At 33.3% G+C, this 24,765-nt stretch overlaps 1 protein-coding gene across 2 annotated transcripts; it reads right to left on the bottom strand.

Annotated features, from left to right (window-relative positions):
* Positions 1-24,193, bottom strand: LOC142981537 (ceramide synthase 5-like). Of its 2 annotated transcripts, XM_076127532.1 has the most exons (8): positions 23,875-24,193; positions 22,436-22,556; positions 20,879-20,899; positions 10,125-10,346; positions 8,990-9,330; positions 7,912-8,056; positions 7,393-7,484; positions 1-7,069 (listed from the first exon to the last, which is right to left on the bottom strand). In XM_076127532.1, exons 1-8 carry the CDS (start codon positions 24,060-24,062, stop codon positions 7,060-7,062), a joined length of 1,140 nt encoding a protein of 379 aa, XP_075983647.1. In that variant the 5' UTR covers positions 24,063-24,193; the 3' UTR covers positions 1-7,059. The 2 variants fall into 2 exon arrangements, with proteins under 2 accessions (XP_075983647.1, XP_075983648.1); XM_076127533.1 differs by lacking the exon at positions 20,879-20,899.
* Between the last annotated feature and the right edge of the window lie 572 nt (positions 24,194-24,765).

The raw sequence follows: 24,765 nt of genomic DNA on the forward strand, positions 1-24,765 counted from the left end.
TATTTCGTATCATTTTATTGTTTTATCGCATACAAAAGAGACTATTTGCAAATGAACGTCACGTCAACGCACACCGGTCCCACATACGTCACACTCGTCAAACACGTCACATAAATCTTTACACGCCACACGTGTACAATACACCTTTATAAATTAAATAAAACTATTCTCAACAGAATTTGTCACGGGTGTCGTATACACTATAATAAAAAAAAAACTTATTGGAAATCATTCGTTCGGGAGTTATGATGCCACAGACAGACAGACAGACACACAGACACGTCAAACTTATAACACCCCTCTTTTTGCCTCGTGGGTTAACAAATATTTACTATTTGTTGTTCATTGTATAACTATAACAATTTCTATTAAAGTAAAATTTCATCACTTGGTTAGAATTGCGTATAGGTCATGCTGTCTTCGTCACTCTTATGATATAACATGAGACATTTATAGTTTGACAAACACGCAAACACAACAACAAAACTTAGTCCACTATTAGGATGAAATATGCTAAAACTAGCTATTTAAGGGCAATAAAAAACGTACCATTTAAAACAATGATCATTTTAAATCAATATTTTGTGCGAATACTATTAAGATTTATTATTATTCTTGATGATAATATAATTTAGTAATACATACTAATAATGTATTTGGTGTTTTCCAAGGCACATACAAAAACTTTTAAATATACGACACCCGTGATAATCCCGAGAATACAACAGAACATAGACCTACACCAAAAAACAACAACGATACGCACGTTTAAAAAAATATAACCATTTTAAAAATAAAATTTTAATGACAAATTTAATGTAATTATATCAACGCATACATTTTTTTTACTTTTTGTTCACAATCTGTAATCATTCTCCATTCTTAATTTATCTAGTTATTAACAACATTTAAAATATAGTGAAAGGCACCAAAATATCCTGATAATGAGTTATTTGTACGTCGTCAAGGTAGGATAGCTACACAGCACAATAAGAAACTACCTTACTTATAAACGCGGTGTAAGCACGGATTAGTTTAAATATGTTTTGTCTCTTTCAATCACGTATGAAAGTACCTGTGAGTGACGAAGACAGAACACTAACTTATCCAAACTTACAAGACGTTTGTAAGGCATTAAAAAGGTTCATTTAGTTGCCATTTGAAATTAGACCTTGTTCTGATACAATACGGTTGAAAGTTCAATCAGTTCAGTGTCTCGTAATGCCATCTATTGACATTCTTTAAACCTCTGTGTGCTATAAATTACAGTATATTCGGGCCATACAAACATTCAAATTACGTAGTTCGCGCATTTGTAATAGCCCGAATATAAAAAATAACATTCACAGCAAACATTTCATAAGTACTCATTACCAACTAGATTTATTTTCCATAAACTTTCAACGTGGAGATCAAATTAAATAGAAACGATTTTAACAAAAGTTATTCATAAGAATTAATTTGAAAGCTCAACATAGATGGCGTTAGTGAAGTAGGAAGTCACGTTAACATTTCTGCCGCCCGTTAAATAAAAAGACCAGTTAGGGTCAGTGTCGGATAAATTAATGTATTACACTACATTAATGTATGAATACAATTGTCAGAACTTCTTTTAAAAAGCTATCTGATAGTTATCCAAAGGTAGCGAAACTGGACCTTAATAACTGTAGGAAAATGTAATCTCATAGTTTTTCCTATATATAAACGACAGAGAATGAGAGTAGGACAAAGGATTTTTATACTCCATTATAGGGTAATATGACTGAGTTGCATAAACCGTGGTTATGGGCTCATCACTGGATCAAAACGTCGGGTGAACAAATAAGCTATCATAACCTGTAATTTTCAATCGTATTTAAGACTCTGCATTATAATATTAAGAGTAAAATTGGCGAGAGTTTACCAGTATTTTAGTTATCAGGCGGCAGATTTTTCCATATATTCTCTTTAGTCTAACTCCACTATCAGGTAACTAATGTGCGAAACTAATTCTTACAACGAAGTTGCTAGATGCGTCAGTACTTTATAAAAGTATAACAATACTTATTATTATCGTTTAAAGGTCTTATTCTTAGTATGTAACAACTTCATCAGGTTAGCACGGACTTATGGGACTTTTTATCATTGCTACACAACGCTGACTTGACATGGCTTGACACAAAATAACATAAAAAGTAATAGATTGATGTCATTATCTTTAATAAGAATACACAATACATAATTTATAATAAGGCGCAATACGCAGGGGCTCCGCTACTAACCCAGGCCCCTGACAATTTAGAGGTAAAAAAAAAAGAATGTCGTAATTCTCGTAGCCCTTTTAGATCGATGGCTCCTAATGGCCCACGGAAAATTGCCAACAGCCAATGTTACTTTTTGTAACATTTCTACGATTATAAATAAGTATGAATTTTTTACAGCCAGACCATTATTTTGCATCATTTGCGCATGTTTGTCTGATTACTCATTATGTTAAGTAGGAGTCGTCATAAGCCCGTACTAATCCCGCAGATTATCATATAAATGCTAAGTCACATCAGCTGTGTATCACTCCGGAGGTACATTAACCTATATCACTCGAATTAGTGCGCACCTTTATATAAAAATTATAAATACAGTTGTAAAAAACAGGCTCGTAAATATAACAGAATTATGATATATTTGTGCCTGAAAGAAAAACAAAAAGTTTAGGTTTAGACTAAACACATTTTGAAAGAAATAAAATTCATTTTGAAGTAAAGATTTATCTCAATTAAGAATATATTTGGTCTCTTAAACACTTCTCTCTTTTTGTTTTCCCGCCCGGCTTTCAATAAATCAATTTGTTTAAACATCCAAACACAATCAACATTATTAAATAAAATATGTAAGTAGTCCGACAAGTTACTACATCTGTACACTTGTAAATAATATAATTACATCCTTATTACTAATAAAATTTATTATTTTTAAGCTTCATAAAGCATCTTTGGGTGTATTCGATAGTACCGCTTTTTAAGTATTATTAATTATTATTTCATACAATATATCGAAAATCGACTACTTGCGCTCTCAAGTCAACAAACTAATCGTGGCGCGATAGTCGACTATCGACTCTCCGACTAAATAATAGTCTGTATATAACTAATTTACTATCTAACAAATGTGCAATTAATAATGTACATTACAACAAATGATATGGATAATAATTTGTTAGTTTATTATAATAATTTCAAATATTTATTGGCCTCACCAGCAGAATAGGCGGGAAAAATAATAAATCTTTGTTTTATATACAATTTTATATTATTACAGAAACTTATATGCTAATAAGATTACCAAACCGTTATAAAATAAAATTGATTAAAAGAGAGGAAATTAAAACCATTAATGGCATGTGTTGGTCACCTTACAAGCATAAAGTTTCGTTATAGAAATATTTGCAATATAGAAACAGGCGGAAGTAGTCAAAAGTTCTACAGTCACGTGTAGAATTAAATTTAAATGTACTTAATTTGGAACTTTTAAAAATGCCTACATTTTGCGTTTTCTACTCTAAGCCGTCGTATTACTATGCGAATCGCGAAAGGCCTTGCAGGCACCAACATGACAAGTGAGACACGCACATGTCCGTTCTATTCGTTATCAAAAATATATTGATGTATGCGACCGGCCGCATATTTAATCTAAGACTAAGCTTGATAATTTTAGAGAACGAGGTAAAAGGTTTTTTTGAAAATCATCACGATATCTTAAGATTACAAAGCGAACTATCAACGCTATAATTACTATCTAAAGACTTTACACTGCTGTCGTCAAAAATATATGACGGTAACCAGCTAGTGTTTCAGTCGTAAAATTTGGAATTTCAATGATAAGTGATGCACGCGTGTGTCAGGCACTAACTATCATTATAATTAATATTATCCTATCTAAGTGACCGACTACATTGAACTTTTTATAATAGAAATAATGTAAAACTCATATATGAAAACCATTTTTGAAAATTGTATTGTGGACCTCAACCAGCGAGCGTGTCCTATATATTGTAATTTTACATTATTTCTTTTATATAAGATCATTATTATATTTTATTAGAACTCCACATCCTCTGAAGAATACTCTTGTATTAAGTAATTAGGTCTCAGACTAGGTTGATACAAAATAATACTTGGACTTTGCGACTTTCAATAACTTAGCATATTATTTGGTCAAAGATAGCTTTAGAATTAAGTATTTTCACATAAAATATATACTGATATTGTTTTATTATAATTAACTTATACAAGCCAACTGCGTGGTCCCTAAATAATTTGTGTTTATAAACTTATTTTTCATTTACCTTCAATTTATAACCCAACTAAAGAAAAAAGTATACCTAAATTTGATTATAGTAATACCGTATTTAACCCAAAAAATCTCAATAAATTGTGACTCTATAATGGCAACAATTACAATTGGGATTTGTTCGTTATAACAACCAATAAGAATGTACTAAATAAGAAATATAAAAACAAGGAACGTATCATTATGACTCCGTGACGATAACGAAAGGAACTAAATAATCTTACAATATAAGTAATACCGACTTATTATGTAATCCCGAACTGAAATTAAACATTGCGCTAGCCGCTATGATTCATTATGATCATGGCAAAGTTACCACGACAATGGAGAATGTTACTAGGTATGCCAAATCGCTTGAAATTTTGACACAGTATAGCCTCTATGTATACATATAAACTAGTTTTTGTTTTAGTCAAAAATACCAAATAGTTTTGATTTTATAAGCATTCAAAGTTTCGAAAAATATCGAGTCCCGCTAACAGCCGCGTGAGCGGCTGAGACGTCATACTACATTACCGCGCCGCGCGGGCCGCGTCCCGCTTAGTATTAAGTCGCCAATCGTTGTTGTAGGTGTAATAGCTTGCGTAGTATTTTGTTGTGTTTTCGTCCGCTTATGTATAAAATAACATAGGTATAATAAGTAATAATGTTAGATATTTACGATCACTGCATATTATAATGAAACAGTTTTTAACCGAAATAATCGCATACTTATCGATTTTACATCTTTCCTGCCACAGTAAAATCAATAAACTCGCGATCAATTCGGTTAGAAATTGTTTCATTATAAGATGTAGTTATTTATTATTACTTATGTACTTACCTACATAATATTAAATTACATTTAGGCACAACATATGATTTCCTAGTATTTGAATTGAACATTTTTAAAAGTATTTAGATATAATTTCAACGCACCGAGCGCGCGACGTGAGCCAGACTAAACAAGTGTAGAGTGACGTCACACCGTCACCGAGAGCTAGCGTCGTGCGGTTACAACTTGTTTTACTTATAAATCGAAAACTAATTGACGTATCGAAGTAATTCTTTCACCAGTATTTTTTATTTTTAAACGAGAATATGGAGTGCTAAAAATCAAAATTAGGTAACATTCTCCATTACTCGATGCGATCGATCGATTACTCTCGATAGTATCGGTTTACTGTCAAATATTAAAAAGTATTGGAGCTTTCACCACGTCATAACAGGTAAATAGTGCTGGGTATTTTATTATTACCATGATCATAAAGAATCAGAGCTCAATAATTACTATACTAAACTACAACCATATACTAACAGAAACCAATAAATTATTTGGGATAAGTGCTCTCCAGTTATAAAACTATAATAATTAATTTCACCATAATCTCACCACCACATGTTCACAATAAGTACTAAACACAATACTAATACTTAAATAAATGCAATTTTCAATTTAAAAGGAATATTCCAAGGGAACTGGCAACAAAACGTAATTTATGTACTTTAGTCAACTTATGAATTAGTTAAAAAATATAATATTTAAAAAAAAAGTAAATAAGCCGAATGTCAATTCCGTGTTCCGTTTTGCGCGATACAATAAACTATGAAAATCTTAACTATTTGAACGGTGAAATGATATTGTTATAGGTGTCGCCAAACGACTTGAACACAAGTAGTTATTTTAGAAAGCAAACTAAACGTAGACCCAGTGCAGAGGACTCTTGGTTGATTGTTCTACCAAACAAGCGATCGAAGCGCTATAGCCCTAACCGTCGCGCTCGGCTATTCTTTCAAAGCGGGCCTAGAAATCGTTCCTTATGATATAGCGAATTTGTTCAAGTTATTTGGCGGCAACTGTATCATATAAAATATGAATAATAAAAATTGGAAATATATTACAACCATTATGAAAAAATTCAACATTTAAATTAGTACACAACCTGTCGTTTAAATCAGAAATCACTTAACCAGTTTATTGTAAACTGTTGCTAGAAGTCGCTTAAGGCCAGGCAAATTGACGGACGCAATAAGACAATTTCATAAAATAAAGTACACACAATAAAAATAATCTTTTGATATTTCAATGTCAGTAAAATCTTCCACAACACATTTTGTTCAAAGCCAAACAATGATTTCTTTTTCTTCTCGTTAAAGACCGATTATTCAATAGCCTGATGAAATAACGAAGGATAATTTTAACAACTTTTTCATAATATGTAGACTGTCAAAATGATTCCTCAGGTATAGTTGTCTATCGAAAAATCAATCCTCTATATAAAATTGTCTGCTCCATTAATTTTTTACCATTATTTTTAAGTCCCACTATGGATCTCTTGACATATCAATACAAACGACTACTCAAACTCGCGTTATAAATACGCCACTTATACTCCGTCTAGCACAGCCAATATGGTAAAGTATTGTGCAGAAAGGCCGCTATAAAATAAGAATTTGACCCGAACTTTTGGTAGTACGCCACTGTAGCACTCATAGGCATGCTTCTTTTAAGACGTAAGAAACATACACCCAGACGAGTGTCGTTTAAGTCCTTTGTCGATAAGAAAGACACGCGTATATTTGTCCAATAGAAATGGACTCTTTTGTCCTATTTCCACTGTGTAGCGTTTTAGTTTTGTTTTGTGCATATTTACGGCTTTACGAGTTCCCGGCGTGGAGTGATGTGGTTGGTTCACTGAGCGGCCGACAGAGGGCGTTGCGAAGGTTCAGCTGAGTCGGTCGTTCAGCCCGCCCCTATGTTTCCCTGAAAATAAAAGCAATCGTTAATATAATGATTACGGCAGTGATAGCCGAGTGGTATAAGTTGGCACCTCCCACGCAAGTGGTCAACGGTTCGAGCCCGAGGTAACACACCTCTTATCATTTGCCCTTACGATAAAAGAAAACATCATGATGAAACATTGTACGTCTAAAAGTTATTTGACACATTTCTTGAGGGCATACAAAGTCTTCAACCCGCACTAGGCCAGCTTGTTGGACTCAAGCCCCTTCCTCGTTTGGGAGGAGAGCCCAGATATAAGAAAAGTTTAGCTGAAACAAACAACCGTGTGTGACTTGAGTACTTACTTTTTGTTATTGACATGTTTCGGCGTGCTGTGGTTGGACTGATGGGAACTATCACTAATTTCTGAACTCGAACTCCTAATGTCACCCTCCATCTGAAAATGTAATGTAAAAATTCTTCTAACACGTTGCCACAATAAGTCATTTTGATATTATGGGTTAATTAAAATGTGCTTAACTGTAATATGAAATAATGCATATAACTTGTATCATCAAAATAGTTATAATAATCGATTAGAGCTTGCTCTGTAATTAATAAACTAATAACGGATACTTATAACGACTAATTAACAAATTATTTTTTGCGTTCTTCGTATATTTCGTATAAACGATAAATATTTAATATTTTCTGAGATTCAGTGGGAAAATGTCAAATTTATTATTTAAAATTTAGACAGGGGAATACATTTAATTAAAATTGATTACACACTTACAAAAATCTTTTTCCTTCGAGTCTTTCTTTAGAGAAAGATAGAGATTTTTTTCGTCATTATACTGCTAGTTAAAAAACGTAACAATTACCCGTCCGGCACTGATGGCTTTATATGCGACCTGCAGTATGAGCCAGGTCCACACTAGATGCAAACATAGCAGTAAACACAGCAGAGAGTTGAAGATGTAGTACGCCGGGAACATGGGCGCCAACATCGGGGCGCGGATCATCGTACTGAAACAAGAACGATAAAACATATTTATATTATCTGTTTTATGATAAAAAATGTATATAGGACTAAGAACACAAAGATATTTTCTTTATTTATGTAACGTGTTAGAAGGCTAACTACCAAGCGTAGAACCAACATGGTTAATATGGTCACCCATCCACTAACCTCGACAAGTTTAGCTTAACCTGAGATCGATCCGTGCGGTTGTTACACCTAGCCACGAGTTCCTCAGCGAACCGATATACATAATAAAATACAACACTAAATTAGCCCAAACTTCCCTCATGTTTAAATTCATCTAAGTAGATTTTTTTAGAATGTTTTCTTTTATTCAAATCATGTAACCTTACTTCAAATGTCCACTACGATCCATAATAGGTTTTAGCAATCGCGTATTTTCAAAAGAACGAGTGTATAATTATGTGTAATAGAGGAATCCGATCAATAGTCCGTTGACGCCCAACGTGGGACTATAAATGCAAGGTCACATCAACAATACAATAAGTGGTGTTTAAGCCTGCAATTATAGGCTCGTATGAGACAATGATGGATAAATATAGTCATCTGTATTTAATGAGTGTGTAGTAGCCTTGTTAGTTGAAGCAGTAATTTGAACTAAGTTTTAAGGTCGAATAGAAAATAGTTACACAACACTCTATATTTTAGGAAAATCAATTCTACTTTTCGAAAATTAAAGCTCATTTGTACTAAACGTGTACCGTAACGAAATGTTGTCCAACCAGTGTTAATGATACTCGTACCAAAACAACCACGTTTTTTCTAAAAATTCCTTTACAAACATTGAGAAAAGCCAGCTTGGCAGAGATACTTTAGGCATACCACCTAGAATTTTGACACGACTGCTGTCGTCTATCTTTATTATCACAAGCCGGATACAAAGCTTGAACAAAATATTAGGAGTACCAGTTCCTCACCTCTTAATAATATAGAAGGGATAAACTCCAAGTCTTGACACAATCCACAACACAGTGAACACAGCGAACACCATATCACAGAAACGTTGATAGTTAGCGTACTTCGCTGCCTTAGCACCATCGAGGAAGATATCAGCGCAGTCATGGAGCAGTAGCACGAGGGTACCGATGCGGTGCAGGTTGCACACCCAGCTGAAGGACAGCAGCGCGATGGTCGCGATGTGGTGCACGAACATCTGCCAGAAGTCCTTGCGGCGCACGTCCGTGAACTGAGACAGGGTCAACGCCCAGTAGAATGCTGCTGATATCATGTAGTACCACCACACGTCCATTGTAACGCCCTGGAAATGGATATGTTTATTTTATTTACTGTTTATGGTTACGGAGTCTTAAGTCTGTGCCTTAAACCTAGTGTGTATAAAAAAGTCTCTGACAAAGTACATGACAACAGTAAGATTAGACCGGCTGTCGGTCCAATCGTACTGTAACCTAATAACATTAAGATAATTTACATCAAGATTCTGACAGTCCCTATGTTACCTTGTTTTTAATTTGTAAGTTGATTTGACTACTCATGGGTTCTTCAATCAAGACCTTCCAAATTATGACCATAATTACCAAAGTTTTACATAAAACTAAAGTTCGAGAACCTTGTATTAAAACCAGTATGTTATAATAGTAGTCCAAGGTAGGCGTATGAAGTATCTACACGTTAAATCTTGCATAATTGAAATTCGTCATCCATTAGACCTATTCGAACAACGCTATTTTGAGCGTCCCTCACTTATGTTGGCGTTAGTACGATAATAGCAACGATATGTAGCATTAAACAGAAGCTGGTTAGGTATATCACAATTTATATCTATGAAGCTCTTACGGCTATCACTACTATTCACCGTTTCATACTTAATATAAGGTGGTTACTACATGTTGTTCTCCCATTCATATTCCTTTTGCAAACGCATTAAAATAGATCAACGTTCTGCCATTCCATTGTTCCTATTGAGGGTCAAGGCAGGACGTCCTCTTCCATTGATCTATATCAGACTGCATTTTGATTTTGTTCTTGAACGCAACGCTAAAATTCGTAAATAATAACAAAACGCTGACTATAGAAAAAATATATATTTAGTACCTGATGAGGGTAATCAATGTAGCACTGATCGATATCCCAAAGCCAATCCTTGTCCCACAGGATGAAGAGTCCATACGAGAAGTTGTAAAGATAGAAGGTACATCTCCACATGTTTTCGCAGAACTTTACGAGTGTGGACGGTTTGTCCTGACTCCGACGGAGCCGCCACCAGCGCTCCACCTGACGTTCCGTCATATCCAACTGTTTTGCTAGAGCACATATCTGAAAAAACCAATGTGATGATTGAAAAAACTGAAGAAGTCATACTTTAAGAAGATAGTAGTGGATCCAGAAAAGAAACGTGTTTTAAAATAAAGTTTAGAATAGTATTGTATATGGATAAATAATATTTTATACAGACTAGAAAGCGTAAAAGCGGTTGCAGTTGCAAGCAGCGGTATTTCAAAACTAAATATTTTATCTTTAGAAAGTTTTCAGAATTAATTAAGCTGGTGAAATTGTCATCAAATCAGAAAATATTTATAGAGAAGATCATTTGTTCAGTTCAATTCTGTTTTTATTTGTAGGATGACATACAGGCAAATCCTCGATACAGCTCGCTGAACTTTTGCTTCTATTGTCTAATAAATAATTAAGTACAATCGCTAATGTGATCTGGACTTCAGACATGGTTTATTAATTTATAAAGAACAGTGTTGCAGTTTGTAAAATAGTGACGTGATAAATGAGACCTATCTAGATTATTTCATCAGTCAAAAGGTGATCAAGATAGATAGTGTAATTATCTCAAAATGGTAGACACGCAAGTGTGCAGACAGTAGAAAAATTGCATCTAGTTTACTGCAAATTCTAGAAATACTTCAATAAATACATACGTGTGATTAAACTGAGCTATAATTACCCGGACTTTGTACATATTTGTTACCATTAGCTAGTAACGTAGTACATAAAACTTCCAACGACGTCGATGGTTAAGTTTATCTTGGTGCAAGGGGCTATTAATCTATTATACAAATATGTGCACCATGCACTTATGAATTGTTTGATGAAGTGACTCATGGTGGGTTGGGGTTAATGACACATACACGTGCATTGATCGCGATAACTAGGAAAAAAGAAACAAGTACGAATCAGACCTGTAGCCAGAGAGTTCCGTACTTTCTTAAGTCATTGATAATTACAATACAATTCTCTATTGCCTAATTTCCAGCAGATTTTCAAAAAGTTAGATAATGTTCTCGTGGAGGATCGAAATTCTTAGATCGAGTAGTTAAGCGAGCAATATCAGTAGGTATCAGTCTTGTAGAGGCAAAAAAATGGTTCCTGTACTTTCACTGTATTATCCAATAAGTGCATTAGAAATTAGTAAAAACCTTTTGGCTCAGAAAAATTAACAAAACGTTAGCGGGTCTAAAGATAATGGATTGGACGACTGCGGAACTCTAAAAGAGCGATTCAATTTAAATCAAGCTATTTTATATGGCGTTCTGACTTGAAGCAAGTGTCAATGATACTTAGTCGTCGACAGTTGGAACGAGACCTACAAGAAAAACAGAAATGAAGAAAATTCAATGAAGTAGCTAGAAAATTCATTACATTGCGTTTGATTCGGACGGTTAGTTTCCCATTCATTCGTCTGGGGACCACACCGTGAAGATTATTAACTGAAAATCTTTTATAGAACGATATCTACCCCCAAAGGCTTTTGAATTTTTGATATCCTTTCGCCGTGAAGTGTTTTTCGTTATAATCAAACCAATAACTGGAGCCAACGGTGTTTGTAGAACGATTGTGTGTAGGTGTATTAATTATATTGACTGTATAGCAAACACACGTATAGGACGGAAGTTAGGAACTTCGAAATATTGCCAACTGTTGCCTATATTTAATCTACGACATACTCACCTGTCATAGTAAATACTTCGCAATTAAAATTGATTTACCGAGCCAAATAACATAGATAACGTTAAATATGTAGGCGCGTTAAATATTTATCAGATTATTTATTTATAACTGTGATGTGTTAACGATAATACGCGTTATGTTGATAAGAAATGCTAGATATCTTGTCAGTGGTATGATTCATGGAATTAATACATTTAAAGGGAAGTTTTCAAGTGCTTGTATAGGTACTTCCTAAGGTGGTGAATGTGTGTTATCAATTTGTCAATGAAGTAAAAGTAGAGTACTAGTCATGCTATGACTAGTGCGTCCAGTCATACATTTCGAGATTATATTGTTGTTGTAAAGAAATTGCAAAGTAGGTACGATTAATGGAGTGGTTTCTTGCGAACTTAATTGTTAAGTTCTGCAAAGTTTGTAAGTTGGTTCCGGCAAATTTCCTTTTTATTTTGATTATTTTATTCATAAAATTGAAATATTTTTATACGATGAAACCGACTCAATTTTTTTTTGGTAAATTACTTTTTCTTGCGTGAAAAGGACCCGTACGCCCCATATTATACAGACCAAGGAAAGCTGTAGTTATCGTATTACATCTAGGTAATACCATTGTATACATATATTGTCAGTGATAATGACGTAACCATGATTTACCGACGATTCTTCAATCCTACCGACCTTGCCCCCACTAAGAAGATTATAAGCTAAGACATCACTAAGATGTATAAGTTGCACAATTAATTACGCTCTTTTACTGTTATTAGGTAATATAATAATTAAAGAAAGATAATGGATAAAAATATATAAAAAGGTTTAAATTGCTGATAAACTACGTAAATCGTTAAATTGGTAAGAAATTAGGATCTCTGACGAAAGTAAAGCAAAAAAATATCTTCTAAGAATATGATAGCATATTAGAGCGTACTGAAATCTATTTTGGAAACATAAATACGTATAATACGTGTTGTACTACTAAAACGTGTACCATTATCTATTCTATGCTACTAATAATGTCTACATACTTTTTCCCTTTAATATTAATTAGCCCTCAACTTTCACTGTTCCCTGGCCTTACAATGGCAGCTGTATTATTGATGACTTAATCGATTCGAAGGAAAGTTACTTATTAAAAGTAGAAAACTGTATCAACACATCGACTAGACCACTTAATGCATAGTGCATCACTTACGCCTTTTCTTAATAGCCTGTTAGTTGATGACTTCTGTGTCAAATATTATTAAGACCCATTAATAGCTAGGCAGTCGTTGTTTCAGTTAAATTCTCAGTTCTAGTAGAGTGTAAGTTTGAAAGTATCTTGCTTTAGTTGAAGATTTAAATAAGAATTGTGGCTGTGTTGCTGAAAATTGGCATCACTCTGGTAAATTGAATAACTTTATCGACATACGAAATAATGGAAACTACCGCCACCAAATATATTCGAATCTACAAAGTGAATTCAAGCTGATTGACAACAAACGATTTCTATTAAAGAACCTGACGTCCTCGTGAAACCAATCAGTTATAACGTACTCAATGAACATTTGTTTTATCTATTAGAAAACAACGTGACTCGTTGATGCAAGACGCATTGCATAATTCTGAGTAATACTGTAAAATATATAGGTCGTAACATAGAAAATCCTGTTATAAAAGATAACATTAAAAGTCACAACTAAGCAAAGCGTTCGATTCAGTAACACATCTTAAAAATAACATAACTCCGATTAAATACGGAAGTATATGTTGGAGTTCAACTTACGTCTTATATGCTAGGAAGATACCACACTTACTAAACTTATGCATAGGTGCCTATTAATTGCGGCAAATTAAATTAGGACAGTGGACTGACACAGGGTAACGACCTAGGGCCTTTTGATAGATGTGACATTTAAGATTATGGCTATAAAGCACAATGCGGAAGAAATATTTGTGGAGTGTATAAAGGTGTATACCGCCCACAATACAACAGCTATATCGCGTCCTTGAAATAATAATAGTGGTCAAATGAGTTAGTAAAACGTTCTTATGAAAATATTGTAATTCAAAACTAAGTAAAACGCAATGTCTTTGTACTTTCCGCACCTTTGGCCACGATCTGACCATGCTGTTTGCATTATTTTATTACTTGACTATATTTAAAAAAAACCTTTTTTATTTAGATTTGTACAATGCCGAAGACATCAATCAGCTTAGCTTTAGGGCGTTCACAAAATTTGTAAGCACTGTTTTCTTGACAGGCAATTTGTCTGAATGTTTACCGTCTATTCGTAGCGTTATTGACATTATGTGTACTTTTTATAACCGTTGACAGCTAATACTAGTTGATGGCGTAATTGCATAATATTTAACATAAAAATGAATGGCTTAATTGCTTCAGAGAGCAAATAATATGCTGTATTGAAGTATTCATGACTAGGTAAGATGGTGTCATGGTAGGGTTTTTGAGTCGAAGAGGAGCATACAAGAATAATAAATTGTATCCTGGAGAAGAATTACGTATAGATGTAGGTGAATAAATCGCGAAAGATTAAGATAACTGTTGAAGTACTCAAAACACATCAAGGAAATGCTTCCTACTACTTAGCGAACAATAGTTCACCTATAAAAAATAATGATATGGTAATTCACTGTAGATTTCAATTTGTTTCACACATAAACCACGGTACTACTACGCTATTTATTTAATCACGGGGTCGATTAACTGTTTCCATAGTAAGGTTTCACTCAGCACGCTGTTGAAGCTGACATTAAAGGTTAATAAAGGTCAAAGGGTCTATAAAATTGAAACATAAGGGCCTGGCGAGAAATCATTCAAACTAATTGAAGACATACTCAATTTGAGTTGTGTCGAAACTAGGATAGATATTGACTTGGCAATTAAACTACGATTTTTCATATTCAATAGAAGGTAGATTCTAGACATAATTATTTATGAAATTTTAGATTAGCTTGAGAGAGATTAAATGCATCGCCAGCAGATCAAAAAACTTAAAAGAAAAACGGAATCTTTTTGAGCCGTCCTATCTTAATTTCCTTAGCTATCATTTAAACACAAAGCGGGCAGTTAACGATAAATTACGAGATAAGGCTAATAAGGGGACAACAACGTCTTCAACTAATACCTTTAATTCCGTAGAACATTATCTATTTACTTAACGTAATCTGTGACGAAACAATGGCCAGAGCACGTGGTTGATAAGTCGTTTTTATCGTGAGCCTAGTGGAACATCAGATAACTTATCGAAAATAGTTCACTGGAACGGTTTCGATATAATACAATGTTCGTGCTAAATGAAAATGTTATGGAGTTTTGTTTCAAATGCGACCACTATATCACTCAGTTCCAGCCAACTTAACAATCTATAATCTATTATTTTAAGCGAAATGTAGGTTTTTAAAGTATAGGAAACAGGAAAATAGTAACCGCAGCTATTGAATTCTTGTTACATTCAACTACGAGAGATGACAATGAATATTTCCGTCACAGCTTCCCTAAGAAGTTGAGAAGTAACAAAAAAGTAAAATATAAAAACCTTGAATCTCTAATGAATGCGATGACCAAATCGTCATAATATAAACATCAAACTTATATTTCTCTATTACCTACTTACTTAAAATTATTACCCTCATATAAAATTGAATTTTCAATTATATAAAATTACCAAACAAATAACATGACATCATAAACCACGTATCAATAACTTAGATTTAAAAATCATAATCCTGCACAAACCAGTGTATAGGTAATAACTTTTTCATGACCTTGCGGCATTGATCGAAATCGTCGGAGCGTTTATGAAAAAAGTGAAAACACCATAAAAACGCTAGTGTTAGGCAAAGGAAACTGGGTCGGTCAGCCCAAGGCCTGTTTTAGACCCGTAGGCGCTAATTGCGCACTCAATGAACGTTTATTGTCTCAAACAAACGTACACAGATTGCTGCATACTCGCCTACATGTATGCTTATAGGGTTGTCGGGAACTGAACTAGTGTAATCGTTACATAATATTACGTGTCTAGAGTGAGTCTGGTATGTTTTCAGTCCGCTTGTTCGACTGAGCTTTTCGTGTTAACCTTTGAAGAAAATTTAAAACTGTATAGCTTACATAGGAGAAATGCTCTTTTCATTATAAACACGTCCACGACAAAACGATTTGTTGAAATATATTGTAACAAAAATCATAAGGATTATACCTCCAAAACACATACAGGCATCTATTTTAAGTAAACCAAATCAGTATGTACATAAGCGTCGTGGACACGCGATGGCACAATTACTTCCATTTCTGTAGGAGTCATTGACATTAAATTTATATCAAGCCCTTCAATTTCTATTATAACAAGGTCAGGAGGGAGGTAGGAGACAATCAAATTTCAAAGGGGGCTGTGATATTATTAGAGATCTACTCTGATTCTAAGTAACATTTAATGTATATCGATCTTATTGACATTGTTACGTGAGTTACATAAAAACTGCTATATTTGGAATCTCTCAAATATTCAGTGTTTTTCGGCTATTGCAATTCTGAAAAGTATGGAAGTATTAGCACGGAAATTTTGCGTAGCTAAATAAAAAGTCTTCTTAAAAGTTCTTCTTATGTTTACTTTACAGAATCACAAGACTAAAGATCACGGAACTTCGTATTTGTCTAAACTAATAAGAAAGTTTATTTAAATATACAGTTTTTCAGATATAAACAACTTTTACATGACTATCTCTGACCTGGGAAAGGGTCTGCCAGAATAAGGGATGGCATTTTTAATTAAAACTAAGTAATGTTTGGTTGTTCAGCCCTATCCGCGTATAGAGATGTTTATACATATAGTTAGAAACGGTAATGAGTCCGGCCTCACGGCGCGTAGTCTCAAAGAGATCGCTCATTCATGCCGACTTCAAGCACTGAACTTCTGTAATGATGCCAGTATTACCGCTTTGCCAAAGAATACAATTATGCTGTTAACTCATGCAGTGGGTTGCGCAGAATTTTTATATTATTACTTTAAGTATGACTTGCTTTTTGGGGAATAAAGTACTTTGGATTGACTTTAGTTAGGATGTTGGTCAATAAAAGATAAGTAATTAAGTAAATCCAAACCTTAATTATCTAGCCGAATCATCTGAATCTGTGATAAAATATTCTTGTATCATTAAATGCCAGAGAATTTACAGTTTAATTAAAATAAATGTAACCAACTGGCAAAGCGTTTCCAATATTCGTAGCGTATTTCCCGTTCAGTTCGGCGTCAGCTTTCTCTATTTTGCTTCAGCCCCAATAGTGAACTAGTGATAAATAGGGCAGTTTGACTAAACGTAGGGGAGGGAAGGGTGCGGCCGAAGCGTCATAAAGGTACATTAATTCAGGCAGTTATCGCCGGATTGCATTACGTTAATTTACAGGTAAATATTCAATAAAGTGATGCGCATGCCTAGAACGACTTTATAGATAAGTTGTTTTTAATTGGGCCCGCTGACGTCAATAAAATAACGTTATTTTCGGGTACAGGTGTTTTTATAACATGAAAACTGTAACTACGCCAAATGCAACTTGGCAGGCTTTGTAGCATTAATAACATTGCAGGATAAAACTGACTAAATTTCGTAATAACTACTGATATCCAAGTGCTTGAAAGCATTGGCAAATACAAAAACTAGTGTCCAAAATGTTTAAATCTAAGACGACAATCATTAAGTAGTTTTTCCTCAAAATATTTTGTGTCACGTTTTTCTTTTTCAGACATGTGGCTTTTTGGAACATCTTTTTAAAAATATGACCTCAGTCCCGGTTGATATGAATCATAAATTCATAACGAGTAAACTGTAGGTGTAAATACTGTCTAATCTTTGGTGTTATATTTGATCCGAAGAGCGATGTGACATTATCTGTATCCTTATCATTCAGTTAGAGATTAGCACGATACGCGTATGCAAATAGTGCGATGTCAATAAGGCTATGAGGTAAAAAATGGACCTACTATACTAAGTTATTGAAGTACTTAATATCGTGACCCGTTTGTTAGCAACTTCGACGTTGGGGGCCAAAAATGAAACCGAAGGAGTTGGTTTTAGAAGTTCGGAAAATAATGCGTTAATAAGATATCTATGAATAATAGAAATAGTTCCGGGTGGAAACCCTTTTTTTAAAAACCCAGACTCTAGGTCGTTGCAACGGGTCTAGCGTTGTCCAATAAGTTATATCTAACCCATTGTTCAATTTTTTGATACAAAAATATAAGCAAAAACCTAAGGTAGAAGTTGGACAAATAGGTCAAAGACAATTATCAAACCAAGGAGCCGTATAAAAGACCAAATTATAACCACTTAACACATCATACGATATAAGTAAGCGGCGAATTCTTGCCCCTATTAGATCAATTAATGGGTTACTAGGATACGGGCCCGAGACCATTATATTCAACTATGAATAACAAATATAAACCGGATCTTAATTGAGATATGACATAAGTTATTTTCTACAAGCCTCAGTATCAATTGCTGTAATCACTGATAGGCTAATAGATGTGTGTTCAAAGTACCTACTGTATTTAATTCTGTTTTGTTTCACGGCAAATCGCAGAAATCACAATATCTGTTTTCGATTATTATTTTTCAATATCATCGTAGATATCAAAGGCTGGAAATAGCAATAAATTGTCAGATAAACACGAAATATATTGATTAGATAGTAGCAAAAACACGGAAAGAATTCTTCAAAAAACTGGGTTTACGATGTCAATAATCATTGTGACAATCGCTAATTACAATTTCATAGTACATTTCTACAGTTCTAGATGTATGTGTTAAGCAATTTCTTTTTATAATTGTTTAAATCATATTTTTCAAATAGTGGTTATACACTCCACGTAAAGGAAATCAAAATGATTTCCAGAAAGATCATGTAAAATAAAAAAAAAATCATGTTAAATAAAGATCATGTACCAGCATTAAATAATTTAACATACAATACCTACTATGATTTTAGAAATGAAACCAACAAAGTTAAATTTAACTGCATTTTTAAAACGAGAAACACTTTTTTCATTCTTATTTTATGGCTGCATGACCGCTGTAACATTCTCAATGTCACTGTAAATTGTTAAATAATTATCAAAATGGGTTGAGCAGTTCCGTGACTTTTTCTAAAATCCACACTTAGCTTAGATAAGATATATTCTTATAACTGTTGTACTTTTGTTACATTTTCAAGGAACTTTGAAATACGTGACTAGTTTACATTTTTATTGTTTTATGTTTGTTTGTTTCCTTTTTAAATATGGGCAATTATTAGGTGCTATCAAAAGATATGGAGTAAAAAGATCTTCTTTCGTTAATGTAGTACAAGTTTTCTACTTATACTATTCAGAAATTCGTATCTGCTATGGACATACAAGATTCTGTCATATTATGGCGCTGTTTGTTAAAATATTTTAACCGAAAACTCTAAAAAAATATAAGAGTTTTGAAAGAAACTTACTCATAAAATGTTTTTTTTAGCACGTAATTGAAAACTTACTCAACCGAAATAAGCACAATTACTTATTCCGTGACCAAAGCCCCCTACGTTTGTTGTAATGGACTCAGTAATCAGAGTTTCAGGCCCGACTCAATTCAGCCATAGTAGTGTACCACACGTGAGACGAATAACATTACTTATACGAAAGCCGGACACAGAGTAATTTACAGTACGGGAACTTCGAATAAGACCCTTTTCAACATTCTTTTCTTAAGAAGTTTTTTTGAAAGGAATTGAGTTTCTACGTGAGCGAAGCTAACTCTCTGTATCTGTTTTTACTCTGTGTGTCTAGACAAAGCGGAGATAGCCTACCTATTGTATGAAGCTATGTTTAACGTACAAATTAAATACAAGGCTAGGTCAATTAAGAAAGACTGTAATCATTTTGTGTCTCAATCGAAGGATACTTAAAGTAACTGGCTAACTTCTTCTTGTCGTCAATACTGATCCTCTTTCAATAGTAACAGAGTATGAGAAATAGTTACAAAACAAATCATAATACTCTAGGGTGCTGGATCTGTCATATATTTGGGAACTGTTTTTATCAGGCATTACTAAAAGGTAAATTGAGCCAGAAGCTATCTTTTAACAAAAGCAAAAAACCTTAAGAAAATTGTGACACAGGACGTTTATTTAGAGATTTTCTAAAAGATCTTTACCGAACCTCGCGAAGGAAAGTAGTTTCAATGTGGTACAAAATTGATGAAGAGGTCGTTTCAATTGAATTGTTTTACAAGCTGTTGTAGTCAATGATTGTAAGAGAAATAAAAAATCTATACGGTACTTACTGTTATCTATTAATTATCGAGCAAGCGTACTGTGAAGCGTGAAATGTAAGGAACGGACAGAATGTTCGCGAGCGATCCACGTTATATTTGCTCATTATTATATAGCGGTTTGACGTAAATATTAGATCATTTTGCAAAAGATTGAATTATAATATTTTTTTTAGATTTCTAAGCAATTTTCGATGGGATTTAAACTAGTGTTGTATGATGTCTTGACAATTGTAGCCCAGTTGATATATCCAATCAATATAGTTACATATTGTGCTCCTACTACTGAAGCTGCGAAAATTATTACATAGGTGACAATGATTTAATAAACAGAGCAGAATTGCAAATAAAAAGAAGAAGAAATAAGACTACAGTAAATAGGTGCTTTCGTTTTTCTGTCATAATAATTAGGTATTTGAGTCAAAAGTGTGAGTTGTTTCAGAATCAAGAAGAGAAATAGTGAGATCAGAAATAATGTTTAGAAAATCGCTGGCTTTTACACCAAGCTGTATGTCTAAAGTCTATGTATGTGTACGCTAGTGTTCTATAGCTATATATCTACATTCTACATAATACGTGCATAGGTATTATTGTGCAACATTTACCTCATCCTTGTTCAAAAAGAACTGAAAAGAAAGGAAGCACAGTTAAGGATTAAACAAGCTTCACATAGCACACTTAACATTAATCCGGGTTAAACATTATTTATGCTAAAGGACGCTGAGGGCGGTCAAGGCAACGACAGTAACCATTTTATTGCTTAAAACCAAGTTTTATGTTTTCATTTGCTTTCGTTGCTTTCCTTTTTTTATCATAAATTTTTAAACTTGGTAGATTTACGTTTTTTGGTTCGTTTGAGGCCATGACCGCCACGGCTCAGGAGTGTTGAATATGACATTTTTGCCAGCTGAACCACATCATTTTACGACCAATCTGAATCATTAAAAACCCTTTTTTATAAACTGACGGAAATCTTGTGGAAAATGTGTCAAAAATGTCATAACCCACTAACCTTGGGGGTCTACTATGTGCTCTAAATTTACGACGTATCCGTGTGCCGTTAATATTCCTCCCACTTAATACAAACGACTAAATTCTAATTTTATAACATAGAACATTTACTTCACTCGCAGCACACCACGTAATAAGAAACCTAACATAATTTTTAATAGTATTTTCGTAGCGAAAATAGATTGACACACTTTAAAAACTCGATTCAAAACATTTCTCGTCACTGAATCAAAAAAGTATCTTAATAGAATGTACTAAGATATTGTCATTCATAATTTTGGGACGAAATGTATGAAAACATTTCAGCTTTAGCGAGGCCGATGCGACGCATATTTTTTTTTGGAATTCAGATTCGAACTAACTCATATAGCGATTATTCCCTTTACCGAGGGTTAGTCATAATTAGTACTGCAATAAATATAATGATTTCTTATAGCAAAAGTATTTTCTAATCTCTTCCCTTTGGTTATCGTGAAACTAAATACAAAATCGTATGATTTACTTCAAGCACACCACACATACTGGCACAAACATGCAATTATTACAAATCAATACCAAATCACTTACTAGCGTCAAAAATCAATCATTTACTTATTTCTGTACCATACCTATGATATAAAACTAGAGTCTACTAAAATTTTCCATACTAAGTTTCGCGCGCAAATGTAAACCTGGCAGCCATAATATTAACCATAGATTTCACATAGGTATTTTAATATGATGACCATATTTTCTCGTATATGTCATCGCTAGAAAGTCTCAACATTTCATAGAGATATCATTTTACTAGGAATACTACTAAAATTCAATATATTGTGATAATTGTTATCGACTTATCGCACCTAGTAACACGTTATGTCGGGGTATAAACCGATTCGAGTGTTATCTCATGAGATATGCTTAGTAAACTAAAACGCTTACATGACAGGTAAAGCTGGAATAACTTTTTGAATAAACTAACACTGAGTGCATAGCTTATTAACTAAATTTTAAAATTTATAGGTAGTTTTCGCGCGATTTGCGATAATCATGGAATCCCGCGCTATAAAGCTACTTTTTTTAAATTACGAATCCTCGCGCGACGAAATTTTTGTCGTCTAATTTAGTCATAGACTAAAGTTTATTCTAGTTATAATTTTTTTAATTCTTACCTGTTTATGTTTAATTTTTGGTGCTGTCTGGTAAGCAACCTCCAATTTGGGATTGATTGGGGCTTTCTTTGGTCTTGTGTTCTTAATACCTAATGACCTGCCGAATGGCGCGAACCAGTACCTGGAAAAATTAAAAATGCTTTAATTAACGATATGTTTCCTTAAATTATTTTTACTGCCGTTTCGATGACGTAAATAGTTGTGATAAATAAACTATGTATGGTCCTAGCTTTAGATAACACAGGGATAATGTATAGCTACTAAGTACTGGCCAATAAGCTGTGTAATTTTTTTTTAAATTGTTGATAATGTGATATTTCATGAAAGATCAAATCAGTTTCTGAGAACAATGGAAAATAAATAAAGAAAAAAGAATTTATACCTAGGTATAATAAAATGAAATTCAATTGTCTATTTCAAAAGAAACAGCATTTTCATGACTATTACAATATTTTAATTACCAATGTAATTAAATATACCTAAGTGTAGACTGTTATTTGAATGAAATAAATTATTTTTATTACATACTTATTTTAATTGCAATTTAAGTGGTCAAAATATTTAGTTATTATTACTATCTACCTAAATATTTTAACCACTCATAACAGTTATTTATCAAGAACCACTTTGATAAGTTTATTTAACATACAGGGATACAATTAATAAGAGGATAAATAAGTTATATAAAGAATAATAAGCATTTACTGGATTTTCCTGATTAACTTGCAGTAGGATATGAAATGCACTAAGTAAATTCATTAATAATAATAGTAATATTATGCTGTATAAAATAGTCTTAAATGTTTTCCTGACTTTCTATTATGAATATTATGTTTCCACTAAATTGGTTCATTGTTATAATATTTGCATAGTATAATATAAGTTAGGTTTTTTTTTCAAGGAAACACTCTAAATTTTTATTAAAAAAGTCAGAGTGCCAATGAAATCAGTTTAGAGTTCATGCAACAAATATTACAATTGTAATACTTGTTACCTGACAGTTTAAACCTTAGAGGGCCATTAATGTTCCAAATAGTTTATTTTTATTTACTAAAGTACCTCAGAAGTTTATTTTATAAATTAATACATTCAATATTTTTCTTTCGAAAGTAGACATTCCTTATTTAGTTAAGTTTTAAAAAAATATATATAGTTAAGTTAATGAGTTATTAATTGGAATGCGGTAACAACGAAGTTTTTCTGAACCAAACAATAATTTATTTATAATGTTCCCTGCAATAAAATATTGCTAGTCCCCCAATCAATAGCATTGATATTTATTTAAGAAATTATTAATAAATAATCAAGCACTTATTGTGCTATACTTTCGCCAAATTCTTAACTATCTGAGTCACTGAGTGCATCATTAGACTTTATTCATCCATGAAAAGCATTGACACACATTCTAGTGCCTCTTTGGAAAAAATAGGTTTACTTACACCTCTAGCACACGCCGTAGGACCAGGAGCACCAGTGCCAGTGGCAGAGGATACAGCAGATGCCTGTAATCATTGTATACCACCGCTTTGTCGGGTCCCGGTGCGATATCTTCCCAAGTTGTATTCGGCGGCAACCACACACGCTCATCCCAAAATGTGTCTAACACATACCGCAATATTAACAACATTGTTTTAAAAAAAATCACGACAGCTCTCAACTACCACTACAACCACTCAATAAACTAAATCTCACGCCATAAACACACCCTGAAATATTTAACGACACGACCGTCCGACAACCGACATGACACAGATTTGATTTGTGTAGGCACAGATTACTACAAAAAATAACAAACACTCAGGGTACAGATAAAAAAAAATAAGTTTGATTTTATAGGAAGAGAAGGATAAATTAATTTACTGAGATGTTAAAAATGTACACCAAGTATAGTAATTATTACGATACTAATATTTAATCCTAGTATGCTTAACCATACTTCATACTATATTCTTTTATTTTTTAGGCCGAATCAGTATTAACACGGTGTGTGCAATAGAAATAGAGTTTCTCTATAAATTGGGTCTCAATGTGGAAAAGATACTGAGCGTTTGTATTTTTCAAAGCGAAGGTTTACGTCGTATGAAAATTTTATAATTCCAGAACGAACTTCAGTACCTACTAACTTGTCAAGAGCCTATTTGTGACACTAGGTCTCTATGTCCTTGCTAGCCTGTTCCGGTCCTTTCCCTTAAGTCTCAGGGCTATTTTACAATTTAAAATCTGAAAATAGCACAATAAATACTTTGTTCCCCTTAACGAAATTAAAGTTCTTACCTTTCTCTGTGTTTATAATCATGCAACAGATAATTATTTTTTTAGAAATCATAACC

The sequence above is a fragment of the Anticarsia gemmatalis genome, chromosome 20 (genome assembly GCF_050436995.1).
Source record: "Anticarsia gemmatalis isolate Benzon Research Colony breed Stoneville strain chromosome 20, ilAntGemm2 primary, whole genome shotgun sequence".
Classification (NCBI taxonomy): Eukaryota; Metazoa; Arthropoda; class Insecta; order Lepidoptera; family Erebidae; genus Anticarsia; species Anticarsia gemmatalis.

Coding starts and splice junctions, on each gene's coding strand:
- LOC142981537 (XM_076127532.1), bottom strand. CDS start 24,062: ATGTTGTTAATATTGCGGTATGTGTTAGACACATTTTGGGATGAGCGT. Junction 20,900..22,435: donor CAAAAATTAAACATAAACAG/GTAAGAATTAAA, acceptor CTTTCTTTTCAG/TTCTTTTTGAACAAGGATGA. Junction 7,485..7,911: donor AAGCCATCAGTGCCGGACGG/GTAATTGTTACG, acceptor TTACATTTTCAG/ATGGAGGGTGACATTAGGAG.